General features: G+C 51.2%; 1 protein-coding gene across 3 annotated transcripts in view; it reads left to right on the top strand.

The window, feature by feature from the left end:
• Positions 1 to 1,124: 1,124 nt before the first annotated feature.
• DSCAM (DS cell adhesion molecule) overlaps positions 1,125 to 20,914 on the top strand; it is a 394,883-nt gene continuing 375,093 nt past the window's right edge. For 2 of the 3 annotated variants that reach the window (XR_006742300.1, XM_036446832.2), the window contains exon 1: positions 1,759 to 1,914. Coding sequence is in view for 2 of the 3 variants with exons in the window: in XM_036446832.2 (XP_036302725.1) it covers positions 1,872 to 1,914 (43 nt within the window). In the remaining variant the exon portion in view is untranslated. Of the gene's footprint in view, positions 1,915 to 20,914 lie in introns of all 3 variants that reach the window. The other variant, XM_036446831.2, reaches the window with a different exon arrangement.

The raw sequence follows: 20,914 nt of genomic DNA, 5'->3' as shown, positions 1-20,914 counted from the left end.
CTCCTCTCTGAGGATGAGGATAACGAGGCACAGTGCCATGCCCGGGGCCCGGGGTGGAGAAGTGGCCACGCTGTGCTCGGACGCAGGTTTGCCTGAACCAGGGCTTGAGTGCTAACTACGAGGGTGGAGTGGCGCCTCCTGAGTGGCTGGCGTGCGGTTAAGAATTTGTGAATTGGAGGCATGTGTGCAGGAGCTGGATGCAGGGACGGAGATCCCCCGCCCCCTGCCTTCCTGGCCTGCGTGTAGGAAGGACTGTGAGCACCGCTCGCCTGCAGAGCCAGAGGACACTGGTGTGTGTGACGGAGCAGGGCTGGGCTCAGGTCCTGAGTGGGCAGCAGCACGTGACCACCTGCAGCTGCAGTGATGGCGAGCACGCAGCAGCACTGGCTGGGCTGGCCCTTCCTCGTACACAGGGCCTGGCCATCTTGTGCCCGAGCTGGGTAAAGCACCATTTTGTGGCTGCCTCACCACTGGCTTTGCCTGCTATGTGTGAGCTGCTGGAGGTGTGTGTCTGGAGGGGCCCCTGGGGCCTGGCAGTGCCTGGGAAGCCCACTCATTTCCCAGGAGGCCTCCCTCCCCCACAGATGCTCCTCCTCAGGCCTTCGCCCTGCCCTGGGCAGGCTGCCTTGGGTTGTAAATTTTGGGCGCCATGGCCCTTGGGGGGGACATTATTTTGCAAAGTGAGGAAGTAAGGATGTATGCCTCCTTGAAAACCTTCATTTGAATATGATTATGACTTCAAGAACCTTACAGAGTATCCAGGAAGTGTGATCATACTGGCTTATTTCACAGCCATGTAGGAGGGGCCAGATGTTTGGAATTATTCAAATTATCAGCAATTTGAGTCCCTGTTTTTTTTTCACCATTCAGAGAGCCAAATCAGAATTGCCTACGTGTGTCGTTTACAGTGTGTATCTGACATCATTAAAAATTAGCCACAGAGCTCTGTATAGGAGCAGCCAAGATTCGGAAGCCTCACCCCCTCCAGGCACATGAACTGGGGGCTTTTAGGACAGCACATAGGAAATCCGAAGCCAGCCGCACATTTTCATCCGCACCGCCAGCATCTCCTGGTCTCCCCTCCGCTTTAGCTGACAGCCTTCTGGAACCGTCGCCACCCCTGGCCGCGTCTTCCGTGCAGCCGGCGGCGGCGAGCCGATCCCTAAAAATAATAGGCTGCCGCGAGATGATTATTTAAGCCTCCGAGACATGCATGCACCCTGATGACTGCGTGAGCGCGCGGTGGCTGCGCCCTCGCCGGTCCTGCCTCCCGCTCGCCCGCCCGCACTCCTCGGCGGCCGCTTTAAGACTGCAGAGCGCCCGGCGGCCAGAGCAGGGGAGGGGTCCCCGCCCGCCGCCGCCGCCCGCCCCGTGCCCGCCGCCCGCGCCCCGCAGGCAGGCAGGCAGGGCAGGTGAGCAGGGAGCACTGCGCCCGGGGCCGCGGGAGAGGGAAGATGCGCCTGCCCGCCCGCCGGCTGCCTGGATGCGGAGGCTGAGGCCGGCGCGCACGGGAGGCCGCTCGCTGCGCAGCCGGGGCGCGCGGAGCCCGCGATGAGCTCGCGGCGGAGGGGGTGACCCTGTGCACCTGCCGAGCGGCCGGCGGCGGCCCGCTGAGCCGAGGGCACCTGGGCGCAGCCCGGCCGGCCGCCCGCCTGGGCCGCGGCGAGGGGCGCGGCGCCCGGGAGGGAGCAGGTGTGCAGGCGCGCGGCGCGCAGCGCAGCCCTCGCCCCGGAGCCCGGCCCGGGCGGCCCAGCGGCGGCGGCGGGCGGGCGGCGGCCCCCGGGCAGGTGGCGAGCGAGCGGCGGAGCCGGGCGGAGCGCGGGGGGCGAGGCCGGCGCGGCGCTCGCGGGAGGCCGGGCAGCAGCAGGGGCATGTGGATACTGGCCCTCTCCTTGTTCCAGAGCTTCGCGAATGGTGAGCCCTGCGGTCTGCGACCGCGTCCATGTCTCCTGCGGGCGGGAGGGAGCGGGGGCGGCTGGGTGCATGGGGAGGGCTCGCCTGGGGTCCCCATCTTGGCTGGCTTACACGATCATGCTTTTATTTTTTTATTTTATTTTATTTTATTTTAATTTCCTTGGGAGGAGAGGAGGGAAATGCTGCTTTCTGATCATGGAGAGGAGCTTACCCAGCAAAGTGACAACTCCGGGAGGCACTGGGCAGCCACCTCCTTCTCCACCAGCCCTGCGTGGGGACAGGGAGCCAGGGAGAGGGGCGCTCTGACCCATCCCAGCCCCCAAGGGACGTGCCGGTCCTGGCGCAGGCAGGTGTGGGTCCATTAGGTGCATCTGCCCTCAGGTGCAAAGCTTGATGAGCATTTAAAACGTGCCCTTTAATCCGGGTCCAGTTGCCCCCTCCCCCCCCCCCCCCCCGCGGTGGAGGCTTCAGAGAGATCTGCCCTTCCGCCCCGCCCCCACCTCATTGGTACTACTCTGTCCTCGCAGGCAGGCAGGCAGGCAGGCGGTTATAGAAAAATATGCACTCATAAGCATTACATCATCTGAAATGGGGACCAGCTTTTTAAAAACACCTGTATGTGTGGCTGCACAAATGGAAGCAGGGAAAGGGGTGCCGAGCCTTAGCTTGCCTCATGCCCGCCCAGCCTCACCTTTTTGGAAAAGCTTTCTTCCCGGGCATCGGAAAAGCCGTAGCTCTGAGCCAGACCCCATTGATTAGTAAGTGTGCCTGCACCTTCTGTAAACCTGAACTTACATGTATGAATGGCTTCCTCTCATGTGGGCATGAGAGGGGATTGACATCGTTTGGCTCTGCCTGGGAGGACGGCTGCCGAGTCAGTTCCTAGTTCAGATCTGGAACACAAATCTGCATAGAACAGATGACTTGCTGACAGTTCAAATTAAAGCATTAAGCAGGATCCCCTCCCCAGGAGGGAGGGAGGCAGGGACCTGGAGGGAAGGAGGGGGAGGGGGTCGAAAAAAGGAAGGAGGGAGAGAAGGAGAGAGAGGGAGGGAGGGAGAGAGGAAATCTTGCCCTTGTGAGAACATACCAGAAGCGGAGGGGAGACTGAGCTTTTCCTGGGGGTAGCTGTGTGTTAGTACCGCGGGTACATGTCCGTGGCCTGTGTGGATGGCTCTTAAAGACACAACACACCCACAGGCCCGAGGAAATGCATCAACTCTGTTAAAAAAAAAAATGTCAGGAAAGGCAGAGCAGCAGGAGAGCTCTCCTGAAATCCACATTAAGATGCCACTTTGCTCTCTAATATCACCTAAAGCGAAGCGTTCAGAACTTTCATTCGGAGGTTTCCGGGTAGGGAAGGATGGCAACAAGTTCTGACATGACACCCATCTCTCCCAGAGGGCACTGCACGGCTCTGCAGCCTCCAGGAGGGAAGGCACCTGCGGGGAGCGGGCTCCCGGGGGCTGATGGGTGGTGATGCGCAGAAGGCCTGCTGGGCCGCGCTGCTCCTGCGGAGCCCAGGGCACGTAGGCAGGCTCACATCCGTGTCCGGTGCCACAAAGCCATGACCGCCTGTCTCCCCCGCCGGGCCTTGGTCTTGGGACCCCTTGGGGAGACCAGGGTCCCAGGATGAAACAGAACCTCCATCTAGTGGGGAGTGTGGCTCAGGATGAGCCTGTGCAGGTTATGATGGTTATAATCCTCAGCCCCTCAGCCCATGTTTGACAGTTCCACGGTTCGTGTGACAGAAATAGCATGGGAGGGTTTCTGAGAGCCTCTGAGACAGAGATGCTATACATATTTGAATGTTGTTTTTTTTTTACTGAAGTAATCATAAAAGAATCGTACATTGAGAAAATTGTATAAAACCTCGAGTGTTCTTCTGGGTGGAAAATATAAGCAAAGCATCTGAGGGTGCAGAACAGGAAGTTCTGGGAGCATTATCATCCTATGCCTTTTCCGAGACATTGATCATCACCCTGGTTTGAACTGTAGTGAAGAACACAGGCAGATTTCACAATCTGAGGTCCAGACTGTACACACAAATGAATAGTGTGCATTGCTGTGTAGCATGTTCTAATCCCACATGCCAGGAGGCGACAGGCCTGGCTCTCTTACATGAAAATGGCCCTCTCTTTACATGACCAGGCATTAAAAAACAAGAAACTGTAGAGCATTGGGCTCTTTTCTTTTGAGGGAAAGCCAGCTTTAAAGAGTTTTTTCCATGAACGATGCTCAGTGTTCAATGCGGTACCGTGCGAAGGACCTTAACATAGCTACTCACAGCCACAATAAAATGAGTCCGGTCTGACTGCTGCCCGTTCATAGGACCGTCTGTCAAAAATGGGGAATGAAAGATGCCTTCCTCTCTGAATGAGACTTGGGGGCAAAAACACAGAGAAATATCTAAATATTTTCAACAACTGTTCTATTTCAGTCTTCCTTGATTTTGAAAAAGCTCCCTGAATATGCTTGATCAAAGATCCATGAATTCTAATTCCCAAACTGATTGCTGCTAGGCCACAGACATCCACAGGTCTGACATAAGGAAAACATGTGAGGGAGTATGCAGTTTGACATGTGGGATGCGAGCAACCTAAGATGCATTGCATGTGAACAGCAGTCAGCAGCGTGTTCCCCACGCAAGGAGTGGGCTGCAGATTTGTGTCAGAAAGCGTGGTTGCCGGACAGGCTGCAGGCAGGGTCCAGGTGAAAACGGGAAGCCGGAGAGCAGTGCGTCGTGGGTTAAAGCCTTGAATGAATGAATGACCTCACCTGTGCAGGTGCGGCCGGCATGGCCAAAGCACTCAGCGTGCGCTGCGATGTGCTGGGAGACCTCGGGTGACTGGGTCCATGTATGTTCAGAGCCACGTCCACACACGTCCTTCCATGTCTCCTATGGACAGAGTCACGCTGCCTGTGTGTGATCACAGCTTCTCTCAGTCTTAACCCCAACGAGCACATACTAGAGGGTTCCTGCTGAAAGCACGGGCGGGCCCCCGGGCGGGCAGGAGCGAGACTGATCAGCAGGTTTATGGCACACGGTGCATCTCTGTCAGCATCCCTGCATCTCTGTTGCATGTACACGTGTGGCCCTGATGTGGCCTTTTTCTGAGCCCTGGAATCGGGAGCTCGGCTGTGCTGCTGTTTTCAGGAGCCTGTGGACATTGGGGTGTGCAGTGATGGGAGAGAGGGTGGTTGTTAGAGAAAGTGGGGGGGAGCACGGGGGGGGGGGGAAGGGGTCCAGACCCTTTTAGGCGTCACCTGTGCATCTCAGGAAGGACTCCCATGACATCCCCTTGGGGTTTTATCCAAATGGAGGAGCAGACCTTTGTGGGTACAGATATACCCTCGGGGCTTTCTGAGGATTTCTCTTTAATTCGCGTACATATATGTAAGTCCGTGGTGTCAGGCCAGTCATTTCAGGGCCTCCTCCTCTCGGCTTCCCCCCACCCCCCGCCTGGTTTTATTAAGCAGATTCCAGCTCTACCCCAGAATGTCAGGGTCCATTTCGAATGTCCAGGTCTCTGAAGCGGCACGCCCCTACAAAATGTCCTCTGTGGCGAAGCAGAAATGCCAGGCAGACCTTTAGCAAATGCCAGCCGGTGCCCCCACCCCTGGGCGCTCTCCTGGATGCCACTCTGGTGCCACCACAGCTCACACCAGAGGACATCAGTGACTCCCTGGATACAGCACGCCCACGTGGGAAATGATTACTGACGGGAAAATGCTCATTGAAACCCCTGGCTCCTGGACCTCCCGTAGCTGCCCAAGGGTGTTATCGGGGATGTGTCCGGGGTGAGGCCCGGGAGGATTTCCTGAAGAGCCTTGGTGCAGTGAGCGCGCAAACTGGGCGGGAGGAGGGGTGTGGGGGGAGGGGGGCAGGGAGACAGAGAAGGTAATTTTTTGAAGAGAGACCTCCAGCCACTGCAGGAGGCTGGAGCTCCACGTCTGGGAAATAAAAGGATGGATTTCTCAGTGGGCGCATGTCCACACCCAGGGCATCCAGGTTTCACTCAAGGACTGGAATCCCGCGGTGAGAGTACGAGGTGCCTCATTCATAAGGAACAGGCAGGGGCTAGGCAGCAGCGTGCTCAGAGACATGTCCCCCCTCTCCCCCCATTCCCCATGTTCTTGTTCCCCTGTGAGTCTGGGCACTGGGCCGGGCAGGAGGGGGCCTGGGCCTTTCCTGGGCGGCCCTGCCAGAGCGCCCGGGGGCGGGGGGCGGGGGGCGGGCTCCGTGGGCGCTGAGTCTGGAAGGTGGTGCTACCTGCATGCCAATTGCGTCCCTGCCTCAGGACACTAGTGGGCGGCAGACCTCACTGTCTGCTGCCGCATCAGCAGCACCGGCTGCATCGCCTCCGAGGGGAGAGGCTGGGCTGCGGCCAGAGGCTGTCCTCCCGGATTTGATTTCTCAAGTTCACGGCGCCCAGAAGCCCCTGTCGGGATCCACCGGGCAGGAGCGATGCCAAGGCTACGGCAGCGGGCAGGCAGGGTCCGGCTCTCTTTGTTCCCAGTGTTACCAAGAAGGGCCGTGCTCAGAGCCATATTTTGAAATCTGGAGGGGCCACAGCAAGGCGGAGAGATGTCTGGGGGGACTGGGGGGCCGCACCCCCTTTCACACTGCAGGGGAGCCCCGGGGCGGCCACTGTGTCTCCTCTGGAGGTGCAGGTCCAGGAGCAGCCCGCGTGGATTGGCTGACCTTCCAGTGTCATTCCAGGAGGCACTGCTGGCTTCTCCTGCTGCTGATGGAGACAGGAGGCTGCTCCCGGGCCTGTCCGTCTCCTGGCTGCCCTGGGGTCCTCTGGGGGTCCCCCCGCAGGGGGATGGGGCAGCCCCTCTTCTCCCTGCCTGGGCATTAACTCTTTGTGTTCCAGAGAGCTGAGCACAGACATGTTCATGTTCATCTGTTTGCTCCCTGCCCCTCCTCCCACTACATTTATATTCTTCTCTCTCCCCCCCCCCCCCCATGTTTTGAAAATGAGAGAAAATTCCCAGTTGCATTTTGCTCGCCTCCCTTAGGGGTTAAGCTAAGGCAGCAGGGACGTGGGATTCCAGCAATCTGACATGACCCACCGTGCGGGCGGTCCTCAGTCCTCAGGGCGCAGGCCGAGGGGTGCCTTCTGCAGGTGACATGCCCGCCACCCAGAGAGCTGGAGGGAAGCACCAGGGGGCAGCGCATACAGCCCGGGGTTGGGTCTGGGGTTAGATTGCTCTGATCAGGGGGTTGGGCAGGGCCGGGTCAGAGGCCTGTTCCTCCAGAACGGAATCTGCACTGAGCTGTCATGACGCCTCGCATGGTCTCTTGGCGGTGCCCAGCGCGGTGAGTGACTTTCTTTGGTGCTTTACTTGGTTGGTGGCTGCCTCCCTCCCTGGATAAGAAGGGGCACAGGCCAGGCTCCTTAGAGGCCTGAGTGTGTTCTTATATACGCATGTGCAGAAAGTGTGCACCAAGGAGGCGGACATCCATGTTCAGTGGCTGCATGAAGAAGGACCAGAGGATGCAAGGAGCTTCCCCATCTTCCAGTCCCTCCCCTCCCCTCTCTCTCTGGCCTCCATCTCCTTCCCCCCTGCCCAGCCTCTCCCGCTAACATTTGGAATATGCGCTGGGACCTCATCACCATTACCTCATGTGACAGGATGGCTCCAGGTGCTCTTCCCGCATGGCGTGGCTCACACGTCACAGAAAGAAGCTTACAAATGCCGCGGACCCCTTGCTCCCATGTGTGTTCTGCCCTGTGGTGGGTTCAAAACCCTCTACTACATGTATGCACTGTCGGTTCTGAAAAACAGCCTGGCACATCATATGGACATGCACGGATTTTCCTAAAGGTTCCTGGGAATTCATTTCTCCATCAAAGAGCCACCCAGGACATCAACACAAAGCTCAACTCCTAGGCATTAATCATCTCTTAAAATAACACCACACACCATTTTCTATAGCTTTATGAGTTTCTCATCATTATCTTATTTTCTTTTAAATATATTTTATTGATTTTTTTTTTTACAAAGAGGAAGGGAGAAGGATAGAGAGTTAGAAACATCGATGAGAGAGAAACATCGATCAGCTGCCTCCTGCACACTTCCCGCTGGGGATGTGCCTGCAACCAAGGTACATGCCCTTGACCAGAATCGAACCCGGGACCCTTGAGTCCGCAGGCTGACGCTCTATCCACTGAGCCAAACCAATTAGGGCTATCTTATTTTCTTATTCTGCAGCAGAACCAAATGTAAAAGTTGGTTCCTACATCAAAGTAACATAAAAGGAATACATTCTCATCATTAAAATTTGTTTCCTATTCAAGTAGAAGAATCAATGAGGTGTCTTACAGCTTACAGTATTTTGATTTTTGGAGATCTATGCTTGTTCAATGAAGATCAATACTTAAGATTTAAAAAAAACCACATTGAATTGTGTTAATTTGGGGTCTTTAAACCCCCTGGATTATGTATGTATATATGTATGTATGTATGTATGTATATACTAAATATATCTTGGTTTAGTGGAGAGGGGATGAATGGTGTTGACAAGATCAATGATGTGCTAAAAAGAAGGAAAGAGGCTACTATCCAGAGGCTGATGTATCTTGCCTGCATCTTTATTTCAGTTATATTTACTTGGAAGGCAGTAAGATTGGAGGGTGACCGAGCAGCCCTGTTTATAGAAAGCCAGTTTTACATGTGGCTGCTAGAGAGAAAAGGAAGGATTGAAAACCGGAAACACCACCTCCATACTCCATGCCGGCTTCCCCTAACCTCCCGGCACCATACAGAATTTGGGGGCAGAAAAAAAAAAAAAAGCAGATCGACCTTTGCTGAAATATTGAGAAATCACTTTGACTCTGCAGAACCTTCTAGAAATGCTTTCAGGGTTTAAGTCCATGTTAGACGCACGTGGCGGAGTGGGGGTGGGGTGGGGGTCGGTAGCCAATGTATATGTTACCGGAAACGTGCCTGGGGGATGGTCAGATGCTGAGTTACAGATATTTATTTCCCAGTAAGCGCCGCCTCTCTGGCCGAATCCGTATGCATGCTTACAGTGGTTACGCGAGAGGCGTTCAAATTTAGGGTCTTGGCCATGGTCCCAGGTTTCTCCATGTTAACGAGATGCTGCATTCTGGGGATTTCAATCATGGCTTATGCTCTTCTGACGGGTCATTCTCACGGGGCAGGTGCAGCGGCCACGGGCTGTCTGACGGACACACGTGTAACTGGATGAAGAAAAAAGGATGCACTTGCTCTTGAAGCTGAAATCGTCCTCCTCCGGAGGCCGGCCTCTCTTCCTCGGAGCATTTTGGTTTCACTAGTTCCGAGTGGGATCCTTGCATTTGTGTGGCAGTCCTGCCGGTTTTCAGGTTGGAAATCGGGGTGAAAGCCAGGTCCTGTCCTGCCCCCGAACCTGATGCTGGGAAAGCATTTGCCTCTGTTTTTATGAAGAATCGTCTGTGAAATGGGCGGGCTGGGTGAGGTGGAGAGAGAGGGCTGAACCATCTATTTACCAATTCCCATTCAGGAGCCTTGCCTCTTGGACTATGAAAATGAGAATCCAGGAGACAGTGTTTTAGCGGGTTTCACACAGAATCTAAGCAATGCTTGTTGTCCATCGTATGTAAACATAGCGGAAGTCAGTTTATTGTTCTTTCTGGATACCCGAGCTTTCAAATGATGGGGTGCTTCTGCCAGACACCGATGGTGAAGACACTCCCAGGGAAGCCTGGGGAGCCCCAAGCCCCAGGGTACCTTCTGCATCCTCAGGGGCCGTCATGATGGGCATGTGACCCTGGGGTCAGAGCCAGGTGCAGGGCTGCCTCGGGGGACAGGATGTTGGTGGAAGTGGCCCATGTCGCACAGCCAAGGTCCGTGTCATTGGAAATGGCTGATGGCAGCGGAGACGCTTGCTGCTGCTCCTGCTCCCGATTCTGAATGAAGCTTGGCTTTTCTCCCTGGTCCCGGTGCTTCCCTCACTCCCCCAGCCTCGGGGTGATGGGGAGATCTCTCCTCCTATGTCACACGACACAGGCGAAGCCTGGGGATCATTAGAAGCGCCGGAATCCTGTGTCTTTATATTTTATTCCCTTTTTGATTCCTGCGAAGGCCCCGAGCTGCATTGTGGGAACCGGTGAGTCACTCCCTCTCTCATTAGCAGGAGGAGTGCAGGTGCACCGGTTCCCCCTCCGGGGCTGGGTTTGATCTCGGGTTCCCACGGGGCCCGGAACACCCCAAGCCCCGGTCTGTGCAATTACCGTGTTTACCTCTTTGTATCGGCGGCAGAGCGTTTTTAATAACCGATTTGTAGCTGCCAGGGTGAAAATAACAAGGCTTTGTAATATGACGTGTGAGATTTCAGAAACGAGCTGCAGGCCCCCAGCAACGGGCTCCGCAGGCAGCTCAGCGCCGTAGGGAGGGTACCACGGGGCCTGCGTCACCCCCGGTCAGGCTGTGTCACCCCGGCCATTACCGGGCCCTGCAAAGGGCAGACCTGTGTCTCAGGCCGGCCAGGGAGGAGGAGATCTGTGAGAAACGGGAAATGCTCTCTAAGGAACGGCATTCTTTCATAAATTATTCAGGCTGGCAGAGCCCAAGTCCGCCGGCCGCCGCTGTCTGGTACCTTGGTGTGCCAGCAGAGAGGGGGTGGCATGGTTAATTACCAGACATGGCCACATGGATGAGGCCTCACCAGAACCAGTCTCTGCTGGCTGCTGCCTTACAGGAGGCTGGATGGGTATTTATGGAGATACTTGGGTAGGAACGTGTGACCTAGATGTGACCTTGGGGTTTGCTTCGGGTATTTTCTTGGATCAGGGGTCGGTTCATCTGTGCCATGGGCGGGCTCACATCACTAACTACACCCCCCTTTGCTATTCATGGTCAGAGGGGACTCCCCGTCTCCCTCCCACCCCACCCCCGTAGCCCCATCGCCCTGGGGCTGAGGAGGTGGGCTTCTGCCGAATCAGGGGCTTGGAGGCAGTGGACATAAAGGTGGGGAGAAGACCAAGAATATGGAGGAAGGACCGCTCCCCCGCTGTGGGGAGAACAGGAAAATGAGGGGAGGAAGGAGGATGCAGGCTGCCTCAGACTCAGGTGTCCGTGGATGCCATGAGCCCTGTTCTGTTCTAGTTCAAGTGCCTCTGCCTGGACCTGCCCAGGGGAGGACCAGAGGCCCTGGCCTCCACTCCCAGGCGGGCTGGCTCAGAGAGGAAGAAGGTATGGGAGTTTCTGAGAGCCTTTCCCGCACGGGCCTCCCCTGGAAGGCTCCGACGCCGGCCTGGTTTTGGGAACAGGCCGTGGTTTGAAAGCTCCTTGGGTCTAGGTCTGATGTGGATCTTTGCCATCTTTCCTCTCTCTCCCTGCCACCCCCCCTTGCCCCCTTTCCCCAGGGCTGCACAGCGTGACTGTGCACAGGCTCACCTGGTGGTTAATATAGTCTGTGCACGGTTTCCCAGGTCTGACAACCACCCAGTGTGGTGCGGCAGCCATGGGTATGCAGGGCCTGGGAATCTGCATTGCCATTTGGATCCAGGTGGCCCCTCATTCACTCTGGAGAACCATCTACTTGAGAAGGGCTGCCCAGCTCCTGTGTGAGGTAGAAAGTCAGGCATAGCAAGAAAAGCAACCCAATCAAGCTTCACGTGGACCCCAGTGCACTGTGGGAGGACTTTCTATTGAGGAGGGAATATTGGGGGACAGGCTTGGATAGATCTGGAGAGAGTGGCAGTGGGGGCTGCTAACAGGGGAGACCCTGAGTGGAGGGAGGCGGGGTCCTTCCTGGGGCACTTTGAATTTGGATGCTAGTGGAGTGAGAATGATTAATGCATATGTGTACTATCTCTACATATTGGTATCTACATATATAAATATACGTGTGTGCGCGTGCGCCATTTTAAAAATTGTCTTAGCATAGTTTATGTTCAGGGTAGCAGCTAGCATGTGCTTTGCCTGTGGGCTTGGTTCCATTGCTCTTTCTTGCACGGACACAGCTGGGTCACTTCAGTGTGACCACATGGCTCCACGCGAGAGGTCGGTGGGGAGGGGGTGTTTGGGTTACAGTACTGAACAGCTTAGAGGAGCTGGGGCTGAAGGAGACAGGACTGGAGGGATCTGTTTGCAGCTGAGGTTTTGCTCCAATGCAGGAACATGACACAGGCCATGGCTGAGGTCTCAGGACACACGCTTCTTCCACAGCCTGAAGCAGATGGCTGGGGATCACGTGCTTGTTGGGGTTTTCTGGGCCTCTGCTCCCTTCTTTTAGGTGAATGACCCCACATTGGCTGTATTTATCGTCAGAAGCATGTTCCCTCAGTTGTCATAGACAGAGAACATGGTGAATAAGGACACGTATGCATCGTAGGCCTTGTCACATACGTGGGAAAATTGAGGGCAGTTATTAGTGGCAGAACAACCCTCTCCAACCACTGTGTCCTTGATTTTTGAGCTAAAATAGACTCGAAGGTGGTGCTGGGGAGAAGCCTAAATTCAGAACCTTTAAAAATATCATTTTGTGTCCTGAGATCCTATTTTAGATCCTATTAAAAATAACTTTCCCTCCCAGGCATCTTAAACAAGTTTGATGTTATAATGCTTTGGCGGTTTTATTGTGATTCAGGATAGAAATTATCTTTCAGAGCGGCTGTTTTGATTTTTAGCGTTAGCAGAAAACGGCATGAAAGACCTCGTAGGCTGGAGAGACGTAATTTCTACTTACTCATAACGACAGGAATCAGGGCAGCGCCGCGTCTTCGCGGCCTTGGGCTCCCACGCCCACGTTCCTTCAAAAGGGGGGAGGGCGCCCTGCTAAGAAGGCACAGGCTGTGCCGGGGGAGTTTGCAGAAGAAGACATCAGTTTAAAATAGGTTCCTTTCTGCTGAAACCGGTTTGGCTCAGTGGATAGAGCATCAGTCTGCCAACTGAAGCGTCCCGGGTTTGATTCTGGTCAAGGGCATGTACCTTGGTTGTGGGCACATCCCCAGTGGGGGGTGTGCAAGAGGCAGCTGATCGATGATTCTCATTGATGTTGAGAATCATCTATCCCTCTCTATCCCTCTCTCTTCCTCTCTGTTAAAAAAAAAAAATCAATAAAATATAATAAAATAGATCCCTTTCTGATTTGGAGTTTTCCCAACCGACGTGGCACTGCAGAGACTGTTCTCTGGTAATTCCCAGCTGAGGCGGCCACCTTCACCTCTCCCCCCCATCCCCCCACCCCCGGGAAAAGGCCTGGTTACTCTCATCATCATGTCCAATAGCCTGTGGTAGACCCAGGACTAACGATGCATGGTTAAACATGTTCCTTAGAAAAAATACAGAGGAAAGATTGTATGACTCAGGTTTATTATTAGATCAAATCATCCTGACTGACCCATGGAAAATGTGTATTACCTGCCTTAATAAGAGTGGAGTAGTCTTCCCTGAGGTTTCTGACATCTCTCCATAAGAATGAACGGCAGTCCTAGCTGGTCTGGCTCAGTGGATAGCGTGACAGCCTGTGGACTGAAGGGTCCTGGGTTTGATTCCGGTCAAGGGCTCATGCCAGGATTGCGGGCTCCATCCCCAGGGGTGGGGGTGGGGAGGTGCTGTGCAGGAGGCAGCCAATCAATGGTTCTCTCTCATCATGGATGTTTTGATCTCTCTCTCCCTCTCCATTTCTCTCTGAAATCAGTAAAAAATAAAAATATATATATATATATACTAAAACAAACAAAAAAAGAATGCATACCAGTAGGTGCCGTCTGACCCACAGCCAGGGCCCTGGAAGAATCGCTGTTGTACTGCAGTCGCATTTGCCTGAAATGGGGGGGGCTGTCTCTTCTCTCACCATCATCATTTCTTTCTTCCTCCCTGGAAACTGGGGGCAAAAACCAGAGCTTAGCTGCACACTGTGAGGGTGAGGGAAGACAGGGCGATTTCCCCGGGGTCTGACGCCTTCCCGCCTGCAGTATTGATGTCCTAAGTCACAGGTGGTTTGCTGTCAGGTGGGCAGGTAGAGGGACATTGTGTTGATCTCTCAGCGGCTCGGGGCACACGGGAGCCTGGAGCAAGGGACAGTGTTTTCTCAGTCATAGGTGACCCTTCAGAGGTGCCCGTCCCTGGGATCTGCTGTGTCTCTCGAGGCCTTTGCCTGGGCAGAGTCTGGCATATAATCATTTTTTTTTTTCTGAAGTGCAGAAAAAGTATAGATGTTATGGTTTATTATAAAGCTCTAAACAGCCAGGAGATACGAAGTAAACTCCTTGGGACTTGCTTCAGGCTTATTATTTTTAGCAGGTGGATAAAAAAGGTTCCTTCCTCCCTCCTTGTATAATTTGATCATTAAAAAAAAAGGGTATGCTCTTGCCCAGCTTTTGTGGCTCAGGGGTTGAAGGTTGATCTGTGAACCAGAGGTCATGGTTCGATTCCAGGTCAGGGCCCATCCCCGGGTTGCAGGCTGGATCCCCAGTAGAGGCCTGCAGGAGGCAGCCAATCAATGATTCTGTCTCATCATTGATCTTTCTATCTCTCTATCCCTCTTCTTTCCTCCCTCTCTAAAGTAAATTAAAAAACACACACACATATTTTAAAGAAAAGTAAGTTAAAAAGAGGTATGCTCCTGATAAATGGCATTTTTCAGTTAAGTCAGTGATTCTCACCAGGGGCACTCTCACCCTGCAGGGCACACGGGGCAACACATGGAAACACTTTTAGTTCTTGGTATTCCGGGGAAGGAGGAGCTGCTACTGGCATCCAGTGGGTGGAGCTCAGGGAGGCAGCTAAACACCCTGCCATGCGCAGGACAACCCAGGACAAATACTTTTTGGGTCCAAAATGTCAGTAGTGCTGAGGTTCAGAAGCCCTAAGTTAAATAAGTGACATGAGTCTAGTTGCTACAATATAACACCAAGATCTACAGCTGCGGTCTCCAAACACATTCAGACCCCTCATATGTCGGAACCGCTAGCAGGGTCACCTAAGACCATCCGAAAACAGATATTTACATTAAGATTCATAATAGTATCAAAATTACAGTTATGAAGTAGCAATGAAAATCATTTTATGGTTGAGGGTCACCGCAACATGAAGAATTGGAGAACATCATGCTGAGTGAAATAAGCCAATCAATGAAAGAGAAACACCACATGACCTCACTTATTTATGGATAATAAAGAACATTATAAGCTGATGAACCAAAAGACAGATATAGAGACAGTAAAGCAACAAGCAGACTGTCAAATTACAGTGGGGAGGGGAGGAAGATCTGGGGGAGATAATAGATCAACCGAAGGACTTGTATACATGCATATAAGTACAACCAATGGACATAAAACTCTGGGGAGGGAGGGTATGTATGGGAGGGAGGGGGGGCAAAAAAAATCAATGAAATATATTAAAAAAAAAACCTGTATTAAAGGGTTGTGGCATCAGAAAGATTGAGAATCACTGCTCTAAGGTGTTTAGGTCCTCTGCTTCCATGTTATACGCACTAGTGATGATAATTATGATAATGCTGATGATAATGTCAATGATAACGGTTGACACTATTGGTTGCTAGTTGTGAAATGCTACTTCTTATAATGCTCAAAGCTCCAGGTCGCCATCACCATACAGTTGTCAGATGGCAAAACTGCCCCCTCTCCACCTGTGCCTCTTTACACACCCACTGGCCTGTGTACCCTCCGTTTGTCCTTACACAGGCCAGGGAGTACGTTCTTATAATAGAAAGTCAGTTTCCCAGGAAATGAGATCGGCTTTGGAGACCAGGACCATGGGCGTGGTCAGACAGGATTGTGACTCAGGACTTCTTTCTTCACATCTGAATGTCGCCAGGTCTTGCAAACAAAGTCACGTGTCTTCACCGGCCTGTTTGCAGCTGTGAGAATGATTATGATACATTTGCTTTCAAGCTGAACAATAAAGAATTGTGTGGAGAAAATGAAATATCAATTTTTATGAATCAGTGTGTAAGTGGAAAAATTCATTTACTTTTCCTTGTCAACCCCCATTCGCTTGCTTGAGTTCTTTTAGGTAAGTGAGAGACCGTGAATTAACTTTTATCCTTTTCAGGTATTGGACTATTTATGACCTATAGTGAGTGTGCTTCAGAGTGAAACTGGAGGAGGGGTGACATATTAGGTTAGGTTCATATTACGTTGTGGGATCTTTACTCACCCCCAAGTTAAATTGAGTTTCTGTCTTTAAGGAGGTTTAATTCGTCCTGAACTGACCATCAGTCTTCTCACGGCCCAAATATTAGATAAAGATGTTTTTTGAAAGTGGTAATTGGAGACCGAGATTGAATGTGAATTCTGTATCGGTTGAGGCCTTTATGAAAACGGACACAAACCAATTTTGTTAATACAAGACCCAATCTCATTACTGCAGCTGAATTTGTATTTTACCCAAGTATCCAGGGGGTGTGTTTCTTAAAGAGTTTGGACGATCCTACCTCTGCTTCCTGCGGGAGTTCTCTCCATGTGGAAGATTTGGACATGCTTAGTGATTGAAAGGTCAACAAACATTATTCCCTAGGCGTTTCAACTCTGACCCATTCCTAGAGGCATAACAATAAAAACTCCTTAATTAAAAATGTTAATACCTATATAATTATAAAGATAGTATATATGCCTCGGGTAAAGCGAAGATGTTTGGTTCAAGAACATTATAGCAAATATTTATTGAGCACCTATTATGGGTGCGAAACTGTAAGCTCCCAGAGGCAGGGATTTTGCATTGTCCATCACAGTATCCCCAGATCCTAGGAAGGGCCTGACATGTAGGTATGTTTTCTTAAACTCTTGTTGACTGACTAAGTGAGGACAAGTCAGTGTACTGAAGAGTACTGAGGAAATAAGAGCACCCCCTCTTATAAGTCACAGCAAAGCTCCAAGGCAGAGAGGACAAGCTCAGAACCCCAGAAAGGCTGGGCAGGAGGTGGGTGCCCCCTTGGAAGGGCAGAGGAAGTTCTGTACTGCTGACGAAGGCAGACCCGCTTCTGATTAGCCGGTTGGAGTGGGGCTGGACGGAGGTTTCAGGATGTGTGTGTGTTTGAGAGGACAGCAGAGAGTGGCAGACATAAAGGTGAAAAGCAGAGATATCCCCGGATATGGAGGGGGAAGCATGTAGCTCCATTGCATTTCCATGCAATGTCATTGCAGAAAATGCCTCTAAGCATGGGAGCGAGCCACAACAGAATATGGAGGCCTTTGAATTGAAATCTCAAATCAAATTTGAGGTTTATGTGTCAATTTCATAATTTTAAAGTCACGTGAGCACGCAGTGCTGTGTTTTGGCTGTGATGTACAGGCACGTTTGCAGAGTCGAGCGCTGATGGAAGGGCAACCAATCGCAGGCCCTCCCCAGGGGCAGGGAGGAGGCAGCTGCCTTAGGATGGTGGTGGGTGTGGGATGGACAGGTGAGGGACAGGGTCCAGAGGCAGGTCAGTGGGGATACCCTAAACTCGACTACTTGTAAGGTCAGGTCTCTCTTCCCCCCTGAGGGCACCTCTCTGTGTAGACTTACTGTAAGCAAAGGTGTGGATAGGTTTGTGGCCTTATATGCTTAATTACTGCCCATACTATTTTTTTTTTTTTTGACTGTGGAATTTGCCTGCATGCAAACTGTGTGACAAAATGAAACCAGGGGCAGGGCTTTGTGGCACATAAGAAAGGCCATTCTGCAGTTCAGTTATCACAGCATAAGCCAGAGATGCTAAAAACTGGCCGCAGTTTGCACCAGTCAGAGGGCACACCCCGAAAGATTAATCCACTTAAATAAATAAATAACTAGCAATCCTAATTCCTTCCATTTTTCACATTTTTTTCTTGAAAGGGAAGCATACAAAAATTTTAAAATTGACAGGGAGCTTGAGGTAAGGTTCCACTGTAGCAATCACCATCTATTATTTTATGGGTAATTGAGATACATTTAGGTTCCCTTTGGTCTGAACCAGAAAGGGAAGGGGGAACCACAGCTATGACGTCTTCTAATTTTTGCCATTCGGTGTAACTAAATTAACCTTAAGATGCACCACTCTAAAATGTCAACTCCCAAGCACCGATTATGTTTTTTCTTATTTATATACTGTGTTTCATGGGAATCTCTGATGTGGCTAAAAAACATGTGAAATCACGTACTCCCTGTTGTGAGTTTCCAAAGTTTCTCTGCTCCTAAAATCAGTAAAAGAGGACTCAGGATCACTCCAACCTCAAATGAATGCACAAGGCAGTTCACATGCCACATCACTGTCTCACTTTTTTATTTATGTTTTTCCATCCCTTTTCTCTCTTCCTTTCTCTTCTTCCCTTCCATACTTGTTCACACCCACAATCTGTGTCCTTAGATTAAGCATTATTTATTTATTTCTGGGTGGAATGCCTTCGTTTATTTGAATCTCTTGAAATGCCTCTTTGTAAACCATAATCCAACTCTGGTTAACTAAACAAACAGCCTTAAATGCTGCAGCAGCATGTGGCTTACTGAAGCCGCGACAAACAACCCTCCAGTGCGCTGCTCCATATGACATTCAGGTTTGAGCTACCACAAAGGCCTCCAAACAGAAAGAAGGAGAAATCATTGCAAGCTGGGGAGACGGTGGCTTCCCAAATATTGTGCTCTTGTGTCGACACAGTGCCGCAGCACGGAGACGTGACAGAGCCTGATGGGCCGCTTCAGGGTCAACCTATGAACCAGGAGGTCACAGTTTGATTACCGGTTGAGGCACATGCCGGAGTTGGGGATTGATTCTCAGAAGGGTGTGTGTGTGGCGAGAGGGTGGTAGGGGCAGGGGGTGTGTGCAGTAGGTAGCTGATCATTGATGTTTCTATCTTTCTCTCCCCCTCCATTCCTCTCTGTAATCAATAAAAATTTCTGTTAAAAAAGCAACTCATTAAATTAAAGGCATAATAAAATACAACCTATTGCTATGCTCTAGAGAAGTTATTACTCAATAAGGAAGTTAATTCCCACACTCAAACCTGAGGGGTCACTGATGTTTAAGTTGGCGTAAATCCTAGATGGAGTTGGGTTCCAGCCACATGAGCTCCTCATCCAAAGACCCTCGCTCTTGCTTTTCCATTCTTCATCTTTTTTTTCATGACTATGGACTTCAACTCTAAGATATTGTTGTGGTTTTTCCCTCAATATACATTTATGGCTCTCATTTTTTGCTCAAAGACTTTTATATTTCTGGTCTCTCTCTCTCTCTCTCTCTCTCTCTCTCTCTCTCTCTCTCTCTCACACACACACACACACACACACACACACACACGTGTGTGTGTGTGTGTGTGTGTGTGTGTGTGTGTATGTGTGTGTGTTGAGGCCTTCATTTATGCATCTCAACACATATATTCCTCCATAAATATTCATCTTTCCACCTCATCCCATTCCTGACCATGTCACCCTACTTTCCCAGGTTTAAGGCCTCAGAGTCCTAGAACCATGGACAGTTAGAGATGGAAGGGACTTGGGCAACCACCTGTCAAAATTTTGTTTCAGAGACAAGAGGGGAGGGAGAATCAAAGATGCAAATTGACTTCTTTCAGAAGACACAATATGATTTGGGACTGAGCTGGGATTCAGCCCAAGCTGACCTGCCTCCCGGCTCTAGACAATCGATGTGATTCCAAATGCATGAAGGGGAAGGATAGAAGAACCTGGAAAGGAAAGTGTAGGCCAGGGCAGATCAATACATGATGCTGTATTGCGTGATCTGTCCTAAGAGTCTGGCCAACCATCATCTCTTGCTAAATACGGCTGCAATTGAAAACGTGTACGCACAGCCATTCAGGTTTGATCCCGGCCTTTTTCTCTAAGAACTAGTGTCATCGCTGACAGCCCAGGAGGATGTTCTGCTGAGAAGGCCCACCCTGTTGCCTGGGAGAGTTTGCATAGGGTCAGAGAGTGCCTGTCCCTGGGTGCAGCCCAGCCAAGTGCTGTGGCTCAAGGCAGTTCGTGTTCAGTTATGGCAAAACGTTAAATTAGCGGAAAGACCATTTTTCTGGTCACTTGAATCCGCCTTTTGAACTCCATTAGTCATTCACTCATTAAATCATTGACATTAACCCTTTCTTTCTAATCCTAGAACTGTGGTTGGCAAACTGCGGGTCGAGAGCCACATGCGGCTCTTTGGCTCCTTGAGTGTGGCTCTTCCACAAAATGCCACGGCCTGGGCGAGTCTATGTTGAAGAAGTGGCGTTAGAAGAAGTTGAAGTTTAAACAATGTGTCTCTCCAAAGAAATTTCAGTCGTTGTGCTGTTAATAGTTGGCTCTGTGGACTCATGAGTTTGCCGACCACTGGCCTAGAACCACCAGCTTTTAGGGGCTTGCTGTTCTGTTATCCCCATTTAGGGTCCGTGGGTAGTCGCCCCGGGCTGTGGTAAAGACCCCAGCACACACGGTGCTCAGCGTGGAAGGAGTGGCTGAGGAGGAGTGCGCTGCGTGGGGCTGACTCCACCCACATTCTCACCTCTCCCCACTTCAAGGAGGAATAGCTCATGTGGAGGTTAGACCTCAACTTACTTTAAATATAAAAAAGTGCCTTTATTTTTTTTAGAATGATCATTTTAAAGTAACAATGTCCATTCCCAATGTCATCTGTTTTCTCTTTTGAACATTTATTCATTTCCCCAGGGGTTTTTAGTTGTGTAAATAGAGCATTATCTTAGATTTTATCGCATGCTCTAAAAATGATGTTTTAGAATAAGGAATGTTTTCTTAAAATATATTTTTATTGATTTCAGAGAAGGAGAGAGATCAAAACATTAATAGTGAAAGGGGATCATTGATTGGCTGCCTTCTGAAAGTCCCACACTAGAGATCAAACCCACCACCTGACCAGGAATCTAACTGTGACCTCTTGATTCATAGGTCAGTGCTCAAGCACTGAGCCACACCGGCTGGGCATAGAATAAAGAATGTCTTTCATGCCATCCCACCTTCAACCTTCGTCTTGGTGGGAATTGGAGAAACCATACAAAAGTTGGGAATTTATTTCCAAACCTTCACTTCACGTTGGCTGTTCCAAGAGTGA

Source organism: Pipistrellus kuhlii, unplaced genomic scaffold (assembly GCF_014108245.1).
Source record: "Pipistrellus kuhlii isolate mPipKuh1 unplaced genomic scaffold, mPipKuh1.p scaffold_m20_p_2, whole genome shotgun sequence".
NCBI classification, from domain to species: domain Eukaryota; kingdom Metazoa; phylum Chordata; class Mammalia; order Chiroptera; family Vespertilionidae; genus Pipistrellus; species Pipistrellus kuhlii.
The sequence above is the reverse complement of the archived record's forward strand: the minus strand, read 5'-3'. Positions and strand labels throughout refer to the sequence as shown.